The sequence below is a fragment of the Centroberyx gerrardi genome, chromosome 9 (genome assembly GCF_048128805.1).
Source record: "Centroberyx gerrardi isolate f3 chromosome 9, fCenGer3.hap1.cur.20231027, whole genome shotgun sequence".
Lineage (NCBI taxonomy): Eukaryota > Metazoa > Chordata > Actinopteri > Beryciformes > Berycidae > Centroberyx > Centroberyx gerrardi.
The window spans coordinates 27,766,518-27,778,979 of NC_136005.1; the positions used below are offsets into that span (position 1 = coordinate 27,766,518).

Genomic DNA, 12,462 nt, shown 5'->3' on the forward strand with positions numbered 1-12,462 from the left:
GGTCTGCGCTCTCCGAGTGCCCTTCTAGTTTATATATGAAAATGTTTTTTTTTTATTGCCCAGTATCCCATACTTTTCTTCACCTGTTTCCCCCAAACAAAGATACTGTCATGCTCTGTATAATTTTTTATATCTAGAAAGTGACGTTGCTGAAATCAGCAAGACATCCACATACTTCCCTTTACAGCATTCAATAATCCTGCCATTTATCCAGCCGACTGTGAATCACACTGTGCACGAGGTGTCTGGGAAACGACTAAAATATGTTATGTAAATGGAAAATATGTCCTAAGATAGATCACAAGATTATGCAATCCTAAAGGGGTATGAGTGGGGGGAAAAAAGATGGTGATGCATTAATATTCTAGATCATAATCAGGCTCTGTGCCCGTAGCATATGAAGTGAGATTAGGCGGAAGAGACACAGCATTGAGAATTATCTTATCACAACATTGAGAATTATCTTATGAGTTTTACCCCTAACAGCAGAACAGGACAAAATGTGAAAAAATGTTCTATAAAATAGGGTACCAGCATTAGATTTTAACTCCAGCAAGGATCATAATAACAGTAATCTGGATTAAATGTTACCAGGGAAAAAAAATCAAAGTCCTCCGGGACACTGCCAGTGACTAAATGCTGATGTGTGTGTATGTTTTGCGAGTGTGTATGCGCATATGTGTGTGTATTTGTTTGCGCTGGAACACTGTGAGTGATACCAAAACTAATACACTCTCCCAAATGTTAATGAAATGGCAAAAGGGAGAAGGGGAGGGGTGGTGGATGAACGGATGGGAGGGGAAGAGGGGAATGGGTGGGACAAGCTGAAGGGGAAATGCAGTGAAAATTATGAATGAAAAGTCCTATGCACCACACACACACAGACACACACACACATACAGTATACATATGCAAACAGAAGCATCCTTCTCAAGATGGAGGCAGAGCAGATTCACCACATGATTGTGTACACTTGGAAAGTAAAACATCCTCTGGCAAACACTTAAGAAATAGCTGGCCAACTACGCTCTCTCTCTCTCTTTCTCTCTCTCTCTCTCTCTCTCACAAGATTTGTCACACATGTCGACTGTCCCTGCCCAAGGCGAGCGACACCATGACACACACATACCAGACCTAAAAGCTTCCACACCAACACGGACTTCCCTCTCACCTCGTCTCTTACCCACGCTACATTTCCTGCTCTTTCTCTCCTTCCCCCCGCCACCCACCATCCATTTCCTCTCCTCTCTCTCTCTCTTCCTGTCCTCCTCCTCTCCTTCCCCTCTCCTCACAATATCATCATTGCATTCCTCTCCTTCTTCTCCTCCTCAACCAAACAAACAACCGCATCGTCGGCATAGCGCGACGATGCGTGAGTCAATTTAAATCGTTGAAAAGACCAGAGGGACAAGAAGAAAGACGTGCGAGCAAGGAAGGAGAGAGGTTGAGAAGAGAGGAGAGAGGAGGAGGGCGGCGAGGATCTTTTAATCTTTTAAAGGAATTTTTCATGGTATTTCTGCTCTGCTAGATGGCATATGGTGGACAAAGGTACCAAGGATGGTACATGCCTAAGGTCATGAGCCATTTCTGACTGTTTCCAAACCAACTCTGGAGATTTGTTTGGAATGATCCCATCCAACTATAGGAAGCGCTGTGCATAATGGATTAAATATGCTGTGAGTTATGGGTTAAGGACAGGTCCAGCCAAATTTCTGAGCAATGAAGCAAATGACAAGCAGCTCACATCTCGGTTAAGGTCTTGTTGTCCTTGACAACAAGATGCGAGCGTGGGAAGAGAAGTCCTTGGGACCCAGGACAATGCTTTAGTCAAACATCAAAGCAGTAGATCAAAAAGAAAGCACATCACATAAGGATTTGAGTAGCATTCAAGGGCGTTTTCACAGCTACTTTGGTTTAGAGCAGATATTTCAAGCCCTGGAGTGTTTTTCTCCCTCGATTTGGTTCATTTGTCCTTATGAGAGCACAACGATTGGAACGAGACCTTGTTCAGAGGACGGTTTCTCAATACGTTTCCAAACCAACCTTGAAGAGCTTTGTTTGGAGTGATCCATTGATAATTACACTAATGCCTCAAAAACTACAGGAAGCACTGTGCATTAGAGGTTATACACTCTGTCAATTTTGGGTTACGGACAAGATTTACCCCAGATGAAAGTCCTTTTCTAACCAATGAAAGAAGTGACTGCTCCTATGTGGCTTTCGGTAATGAGTTATGGTTCGCTTAAAATTTTGTGCAACTGAACAAGTGCGTGAATGCAACAAAGCAAAGATTCATCCACGGATTTAGACTAAAGTAAATGGACTTGAGGTTTGACAGCGCCCATAGAGTGCCGGTGCCATGGAGTCCTCCCACTCAAGACTTGAGTGAACCTACTACCAGTCATCCTAGGGGTTGAACCTTGGCCAGCAGTAGCAAGCTGGCCTAGTCTCTCCACATACATGCCAGGCTGTGTCAGGATTGCGTGGCTCGCACCTAAAGAGACAAGTTTCGTTAGTTAGTGAGTCGCTTTGAACAACACTGTCAGCTAATAGGCCAGTGGCCAGTTCATTTATCAGGGAGTCAAGCTGTTTTTGAACCAAGCCTGGTCTCTTCATGCAGTGAGACTTGTCAGCTCTGCTCTGTGTTCACCCGCTGCTCTGTGAAATATGGCGTGACAGGAACTGCAGAGGTTTTAAACCCAAGTCTGTGACCCGACTTACACAAGAAAAAAAAAAAGGATTTTGACTCCAGGCTTGGAGGAAAGAGTCAGCAGAAGAGATGTTTCTGTGATGCTACATAAGGCATATGGCTATAATGGATTAGAAGGAGTTATGATAATGTATGAGTGATTTGAAGCTCCTTCAACAGGTATATCACATGTTTTGTTTCTTCATAAAGCAAATTAGGCAATGCTTTAAATTAGCCTGCCATCATAGGGCATTATGAGTGATTATTAATAGTACAGATGTACTGTATGTCTTAAGTAAAGAGTTACCACTTTTTCTTTTGTAAGGTGACCAGGTGGAGCCTATCTTATCCAAAGCCAGATTGACTGGCTTTCAAAAAGCCTTGTCTCCCAACATTTTGTGAAATGAGCAAATATGCAAATGTGAGGTTCTTGCACATTTTCCATTTCAAAATACTTTATACAGACCTAAACTTGTAGACTTTGCAGAGATTTTTTTCCTATCTAAGACTATGGTAAACACATCAGTTTACATATGTTGAGGGCCAGAAGTAAATTTGTAGAATTAAAACTTTTGAAAAAAATTTACAGTAAGAAATGTATTAAAGGAAAATTCTGGTTATGTTCAACCTGGGCCTGATTGAAATTGTGTTGAAAATTGCATCGCTTACTTTTTTTTCCACATACTTTTTCAACTATTTTTCAAGGGTGTAGGGGTATACATTTTGGCCTGAAGTTAATTTCAAGTTTACCTGTGTGCAACTCAGCAAGGTGGCTCAAAGAGGGCGTGAAACAACCTCGTCCACTTTGCTTCCACTCATAATCTTCACATAATTTTTGTCCACAACACGTAATTAATCAGAGTGCCAGAGTTAGTGCTCATTTCACAAACTTTTATGACACTATGCTGTTTTGAAATAAGATTCAGTAACACTACTTAAAGTGCATGCTGAGGCATCATCAGCATGCAGCATTACAAACCTGTTACGTTACTATAATCATATCAGAAAAGTGCATGGATGATAATGCATGATAACATTAATCTGTAATGAGTGTGTTGTACCAGAAATTATTGTGTGTAACTTGTGTGTTGTCATGGAATTTGCTTATAATACTTTACAATACTTTAAAAGTACGAGGCTACATTTAAATGGAAAGTGTTACCAAAGGTTCTGCCTGACCTTCCAGGATGAAACTCACTTGTAAGCCGTGAAAGCCTACGTTACATTTTCTTTCAGCAATTCATTTCAAGTCATTCTTGTTTTAATAGACAGTCAGCAGTGGAGAGGGACTTGAAAGGTGGAAGAGAGGTGGGCTGACATGCAGCACCTGGATTCACACCCACCTTGTTGCGAGTACACTGCATGTGCCTTAGCCTGCTGAGAGACCATGACAGCCAAAAGCCACATTTTTAGTGAAAATCAGCCTCTTCCAAACTGCTTTTTCCCCTGCTGTGTGTACATGACGTAAAGGAGATCTTAAAAAGGAAGCCTAGGGCTTCATGGTGACAAAACCAATTACTGTAAAAGCGCACATATATGCAGCTGCATGGGAATGAATCCCAGCTAATTTTATGCTATCATAGCTTTCTCTCTTTGCTTTCTTGTCTATCTCTACAGTATAACATCACTAAAAGATGTAGTAAAACATTTAAAGCGGGTGGATCACCCTGCTCTCCTTTTAAATCACTAAAGATATGTATTTTAAGGGGAACACAACTCAATTCATAAATGAAGAGTTTAGTTCCAACCAGGGTTTATGAAGGCCAATACTGTAGATGTTTTTGGATTGAAGCTTCTGATAGCTGATATTTTGTGGCTATATTTAACATATGGTGCTTTAAATAGAAGCATCCACCAATGACATATATTACGTTGTATGTTACGAGTTATGTTATATGTCATCTCATGTTATGTTATGTTACGTTACGTGATGTCATCTTATGTTATGTCATCTTATGTTATGTTATGTTACGTTACGTGATGTCATCTTATGTTATGTTATGTTGTGTTATGAGAAAGACAGAGAGGAAGCCAACATATTCCCACTGCAAGCTACAGCTTCAAAGATGACTTCTCCACATTTTTTTTTTATTTCCAACATAATTCTTAGCGTTGCTTGTATGAATATTGCATGAAGCAGCTAGCATCCATGTGCCAGCTAGCTTCTCAGCCTAATGAATCAGGACTCATACATACACTGCATATTTTGACTGATATACTGGCACTACTGCAGGTGACACACACACACATACACACAGACACGCAGAAATACACAGTCTCTCTCACGCACTCATGCACATTCTTTTTCACTCAACGTAGCACATGCACTCACATATTCATACACACACACGCACGCGTTTACTTCAAACTCAGTGTGTGTAAATGCCATGCAGTGTAACTCTGTCACAAATGGAAACAGCAGGGGCGTCCTCATGAATATTAGATGGAATATAACATGGTTGACATTCTGACATCCAAAGACATGACTCTATGGAACGAGGAAACAGGCTGTTTGTGTGTGTGTGTGTGTGTGTGTGTGTGTGTGTGTGTGTCTGTACAGCCCTCTAATACCCCAGTGTTAATGCCACAAACATAGAGGAGAGTATCTGGCAAAGCTCTCCAGGGGTTGTGGCTTCTAGGGACCTAAGGAGGCAGAAATATCAATGAAGACTGTGATGGTGAGGAGCTCATTAGCCACAAGATAGATCTACGGTGAAGGAAGACACACTGTTGAATTATTTACACAACCAAACCATACTGAGCATACTGAGTTTTTGTCAGATTGGCCCACTAAGTGATGAGAACATAGACAGCAAAATCACTCATGAGTCTCCATGTTAACACTTAAGCATACACTATGTTGAGTGATAGTAGACTCCATGCTAACACTTTACCATACTCTATGTTGAGTGACAGTAGGCTCCATGCTAACACTTCAGCATACTCTATGTTGAGTGACAGCAGGGTCCATGCTAACACTTCAGCATACTCTATGTTGAGTGATAGTAGGCTATATGCTAACTCTTTAGCACTTTTACATACAGCCAGCAGCATTATCCAAAGTAAGAATACCTTTTAGTAATAAAAAGTATGTTATTAACTGAGGTTTATTTTTGGAAATATTTCAGGTGAACAGTCATGTATTCATCCACTGCACAATGATCTTTAGTTTTACACAGTCTACCATCACACACTACTTTCACTTCCTATGGAAACATGGGAAGTAGCCTAGTCCCTGCTAGTTCAAAACAGTGCTTAGACGCACACTTGATCCCATATCATTTAAGACTTACCATTTAGCTTTAGAGCTGCTACAAGTTCTCATTTTCTCATGTTTACTAAGATAACACTAGTAGCCAACTATCACTCAACATAGTGTATGCTAAAGTGTTAGCATGGAGCCTGCTGTCACTCAACATAGTGTACGCTAAAGTGTTAGCATGGAGCCTACTTAGGGTGCACGCGCACATGTATGCCCTTATGCACGCACCATAGGCGTTTTCATCAGGATGGGGGACAATTATTTCAGCGCTTAGCACACCTAGTGACTGCACCTTTCAACACCATGGACAGCGCCTCAGCTAACGAAAAATTATGTTTTGTCTCCAAAAATCCACCAAAACATAGTTTATTTGAAAACTGTATAATAACACTAGTAAACACAAAACACAAGGATTGCACTGGTGTAATATAACATATTTTTGGATTGTCAGATACCTTTCAGCTCTGGTTGTGTTTCACCAGATGGTAACATTAGGCAAAGGTTCCTCCTGAGCTGCCAGTTTCAGATCACTGTCACCGGCGTTTGCCCCGCTGAAGTAGGTCACAACGGTGCTACTACTAGCTTGTAGCCACCGCTTATGTTTGGCCGTCTTAATATGATCTTTTATGTCGGCATTTCCACCGTGCGCGACCGAAAATGTACTCTTGCAGTGTGTGCAGAACGCAGCACTTTCATTGCCGGCTACTTCACGAAGAAAAGAGTAAGCCTTCTGGAGGTCTTTAGAAAAGAGCGACTTTCTCTTCGGCACGACAGCTAACCGTTAGCGTACTGACAGATTCTGTCAGACAGAGCCACAAGCATCATAGGCTAGCAACAGCCTTGATGACACATTGATTGATTGACACACATACAGACAAATCAGTGTTGAATTCAGACACGTGGTGCATTGTTTATGTTTTTTGATTGGGTTAGGTAATAATGACCCGGACAGAACATGATAAATGTCTATGTAAGCGCTGAAAACAAGTATAATACTATTATTATTATTTTAATTGTGGTGAAAACTGGGACAATTTGGTAGTGAATGTTGAAAACCGGGACATTTTAGTGTTTTACAGATATTTGTCGGGACTCGGGACACCCATCTTGAAACCGGGACAATCCCGGACAAACCGGGACGTCTGGTCACCGTAAGCCTACTGTCACTCAACATAGTGTACGCTGAAGTGTTAGCATGGAGCCTACTGTCACTCAACATATTGTATGCTGAAGTTTTAGCATGGAACACCGGAGCTTTTAAATGGGCATGCTCACGCCCAGTTTAAAGAAGCACTTGACTGACAAAGGGGAGCTATTACATGCATAATTTCACACATACAGAATGCTAAAACTGTAAACAGGCTTGAACAAATTGATATGGTTTGAGAGCTTTTGAGAGATAATGAGTTTGTCCTCAGAGTGATGCTATTAATGTAGTGTTAAATATATCATGGTGAATTGATGAAAATGAACAGAAAATAGCATGGCCTGAAGGTATATTGTTGGGAAAACAGAGATTTCAAGTCAGTAAGTTGCATTATATAGGCTACTTACGTTTTTAGCAATCCCAAATGAGAGAAAAGGTACAACAAAATAAGTCAACCAATCACAAGGCTAGGACAAAACAGAGTTGAAATGTGTGATTGGTGAAAGGCCACTTTGAGAATTTATATATGTTTTTCATATGGTCGAGGGCAATTCAGTCAATATATATGAACAGAAGCAACTCTCCTCCAAAGCCAGAAAGCAGAGCGCTAAGACTTGAATCGATAGAATTTAGAGCTGCTTCACTGAAAATGATTTGGATAAGATGGTGAAGGTGGTTGGGAGAGCACCCAGGGGGATCTTCTGGGGGATTAGGGTACAATTTCTGCCTGTGAAATGAGAACACTACAACACATAGAATAAAGATATACAACGTCTAACACATTCTGCAAAAACAATCCCACATTCATTGTATCTAACCTGCCTCCTCATTTTAATCCTTTGGACTATTATTTTATAATTTGGTGGTACTCAAAGTGGGTTCCCAGGGGTCCTTGAAGGGTTTCCAGGCTTAGCAAAATGAGGAACTGTTTAATTATTTTAATGTTTAATTTCATTAGAAATTATCCCAGTGAGAGAATGTGTAAGAATGGCTACTCTAATCATAGGTTTCACTCTACTATTATCTCGCCACATACACAATAAAATACTAACAACATCTTTCCAATATGGGTCCCTGGGTAAAATCAAATGCGGTCCAACATGAAAACATTAAATAAGAACCCCTGCTCAAACTGGCCTCGTCCTCAACTGCAACTGAAGTCCCATCCCTAAAATTAGCCTCGTATAGAAAAGGTCAAGTGTGTCTAATTAGCCCTGTGAGGTGGATGCGCCTCGACTGCGGCAACATGACGCGGCGCTAATTGCCAGCGGCAAATAAAAAAAAAGACAGCGTATCGACGACGCCAGAGTTAACGAGACGCACCGCTATTGGCAGCCTTGCTCGTCCGTCTTTCAGCGAGACCTCTCTCCCTTTTCCAATTATTGACTGAGAATATTCCCCGTCCCCGAATCCTCCTGCTTATACATCATTACCAGCGGCGATCAATCACTGATTATTAAATGAAATGTCCATTAAGAGCTGAGGGGTATTTCCATACCGGGCGGCGGGCCAGGGGGACGGTGCCGGAGGTGGCGGGAGCGCGGAGACGGGAAGCGAGGGCAAGTCAGGCTGCGCTGCCGTTTCATATGCAGCCACCGACTGTGAAGCTCAAGCTCTTTTTTCTCTTTTAAAAACAGGAATGGCTTGAAGTTCCCTTGACTTGACGGGCGCCAGTATGTGGGATGTGGGAACAGCGGCGCACGCACACACACACATACAGAGTCACACATGCAAGCTCTTCCACTCGTATATATTCATCCACACACATTAGCATATGCTCACATACTGTCACATGCACATACACACACACACACACACACTCACACACACAAACAGTTACATATGCAAGCTCTTCCACTCACATATCTACACACATTAACATATGCTCACATACTGTCACATGCACACACACACACACACTCTTCCACCCATTCCCACACACATTCACATACTGTCATATGCTCACACGTACACACACACACACAGAATTATCCTGTCACACACACACACATACACACACACACACACACACAACTGCACGCTCTTCTACTCATACACTCAATCAATCACAATCACAATCACAACAATCACATACTCTCATAGACTCACACACACACAATTATCCTCTCAGCCATACACACTAAAACACACACTTCGGTAGTGACACTCACACACATACACACTCTCTCTATCTCTCTCTCACTCTATCTCTCTGTCACTCAATCTCTCTGGCTCATCCCTTCCTCTAATCCAATCTTCCCAGCAAGGATTTAGCAGGATACATATTTTCCTTGTTTGGGAAGAAAAGTATAAAAACCATGCGCTTGTTTGTTTGTTCTCACTGTTCCCACTGTGTGACCCTGATGTAGAATTCCATGACTTTTCCACGACTTTCCAAAACTAAGTCGGAGCGCTTCCATGAGCTAAGAAATATTCTTCCTTCCTGGTTTGTTAATGTTGTTTTTCTAAAGCGGTGAAACCATCTAATGCAATGAATGTGTGAAACAATATTCCCAGATAATTATAAAGCCTAGGTCACACTACAAGACTGTTCAAGACTAGGTGCTTGCCGTCTGGTCGGGAAGCTGTTCACACTGCACAACGGGACAAAGATGGGGTGTCACACATGAAGAAGAGGGATCACACACTACCCGATTCTGAAAACTTTTTACCATTTGTCCAGAAGAATTCACTGTAAAAACGATTACAAAATAGGTGTTCAATTGTTTCTTGCTCCATGGTACAGAAGCTACAGCTTACATTTACACTGCAAAAAACATCCATCTTATCAAGTCATTTAGTGTCATATTCAGCCTTCAAATCGGATTTTTGTTAAACCAAGAGAAAAAGTCTGCCAATGGGGTGAGATATCTTGTTTCCAATGCAGCTTCACTTGTTTCAGGAATTTTCTAGAAATGAGTGTCAGTATGTTGAAACCAGTCAGAAGAAGGCAGATCACTGCACTGCTATCAAGAAAATGACACTTGATTCTACAAAATTCTTGAACTGCACTGGCAGATTTCTTCACTTATTTAAAAAAAATATATGATTTTAGGACTCAATAATAGACTAAATGAAGACTAAATAAATTGTTAAGATGGAGATTTTTTTTTCAAGTGACAGCATTACAAGAATAAAATTGATGAGGAATTTGGTAGACTTTTTTCACTTAATTTGTAATTGCGTACCTATGTGGATTGATCCAGGCATGTTGCCATTTTATACAAATTTATATGAGATTTATTCCTCCAAATGATATTGTATAGCAACTTATCAAGAGTTGAGCTAGTGGAGCTAGTTGGGAATCCTGCTGATGTAAACTGTTGTTAATTTCTCCTCTGGTTCATTTTCTTTTTCTTCCCCCTGTATCTAAACTCCCATTGGCTGTTGCCAGTGTCTCCCTCAGATGTCAGTCTTGGTGAGTCTTATACCACTTCACACTAGACAAGCCCGACAGAATCAAACATGTTTGAAAAAGTTGTGTCGGGGCTTAGAATTGGCGTAAAAATCACCGAGTGTGACCTAGGCTTTATCAAACTCCCTGATGTTCCCTGTCTGGGAAAAAAACCCACTCAAAATTCCACGATATTCCATGGCCAGTGGGAACCCTGTTTATTTTTTGTTTGATAGATCAAAATAAAACCACTTCAAAATATAAATCAGACGCTGCTATCTTGTGAGGACAGATGGGAGGAAAGGAGGATGAAGGGGCTGATGGAGGGAATAAAATAGAGAGATGAGAGAGAAGAGAGGAGTCGGCCATGGTGTGAAGCATGGGAAATCAGTGCTAGATATACACACTCAGAGAGAAAACATGATCAGCCTTCAATCAAACACCTCAACGAGATCACACACACACACACACACACACACACACACGCATACACACACATAACGCTGTATCATTCATTAAACATTGATTTTCTGTAAGATGCAGTTAGTAGTAGTTAGTAGTTTTGTGTGTGAATGTGTGTGAGAGAGTTAACATCATGATCAGCCTTCAATCAAACTCCTCAACGAGGAGATCACACACACACACACACACACACACACAAACACAACTGTGTCATTCATTAAACATGATGCCGTAATGTATTCCTTTCTTGTGTGTGTGTGTGTAGGAGGGTGTCATCACCTTGTTGAGGTTTTCGACTAAAAGCTGATCATGATGTTTATTCTTTCTGTCTCTCTCTCACACACACACACACACACACACACACACTTATATAACCCTGATAACGCTGTATAATTCATTAAACATTGCTATGACTCTCTGTAAGATGCCATCATGGATTCTTTTTGTGTGTGTGTGTGTGTGTGTGTGTTAAAACTGACTGCTCTGCTCCGCTGCAGTCTTTTTTTTTCGTGTCAGAAAGCAGGGAGCAGATTCAGGGGGATTATGGCTGGGATCGCTGTCACCGAAAACTTTGACAGTTAAACATTCCCTCCTCTCTCTTCGCGTCTCGGTCGACCCGTCGCTTCTCTTTCTCTTTTCTCTCTCTCTGTTCTCTTCTTTGTTGGCCTTTCCCTCGCCATCTCCCCACTCATCCTCTCCTGAGTGTCTGCGTTTGGTGTATCTGTGTTTGTCTTTTTCCCCCCACGGCGCGGATCACAATCCTCGTCAAAAGTTTTTTGCGTCGCCTTCTGACATCGACAAGTTTCCAAAATCCACTCTGAGACAGGTGTGTGTGTGTGTGTGTGTGTGTGCGCGCGCGTGCATTTGCTTGGTCATCCTGCGGTGCCAATGCTTTTGTACTATTAAATATCCCTAAACCTCATGAATATTTAATGCTTTGTATATTAGAATTTAATTTAGCAGATCTAAATAAAGCATGTACGTACATGTGTGTGTGTGTGTGCATGCAACTTACTATGTGTGTGTATGTGTGAGAGTGTGTGTCTGCATGTATTAAGCATGTGTGTGTATGCATGTGTGTGCAACTTATCTACAAGCCTCTGCATGCCTGTGAGTGTGTCATGAGTGTGTGTGTGTATGTGCACATGCATACGTGCATGTGCATGTATGTGCGTGTGAGTCAAACTCCACCCCAATCAGCTCCGGCTTGATCTGTGCTCCTCATGGGAGCGCTCCGGCTGACGCGAAAAGGGAGGGGAGCACCGGAGAGACCGCGGCCCAGAACAGGGCCTCCTCGCTGGGGGAGAGGCACGTTCAAAGGGCCCCCATGGCCCCGGTGGGACCGGCAAACACGGCTCGTTTACCACTGCGATTCTATTTTCACATCATTTCAATTTCAAAGAGCCGCCTGGCTGCATTAGCATGCGGCTCGGATAAAAGAAGAGCTAGCGAACGGGCGGAAGGGTGGAAGGGTGGAAGGAGTGGAAAAGGAGGGAGGGGCGGGAAGA

The 12,462-nt window shown here is 41.9% G+C and overlaps 1 protein-coding gene across 5 annotated transcripts in view; it reads right to left on the reverse strand.

The window, feature by feature from the left end:
- Positions 1 to 12,462, reverse strand: part of nlgn1 (neuroligin 1) — a 266,319-nt gene that overhangs the window by 188,696 nt on the left and 65,161 nt on the right. The window contains exon 3 of one of the 5 annotated variants that reach the window (XM_078285491.1): positions 11,771 to 11,800. The exons of the other annotated variants lie outside the window; for them this stretch is intronic. Coding sequence (XP_078141617.1) covers positions 11,771 to 11,800 — 30 coding nt within the window. The remainder of the gene's footprint in view (positions 1 to 11,770; positions 11,801 to 12,462) is intronic. 5 annotated transcript variants of the gene reach the window in all.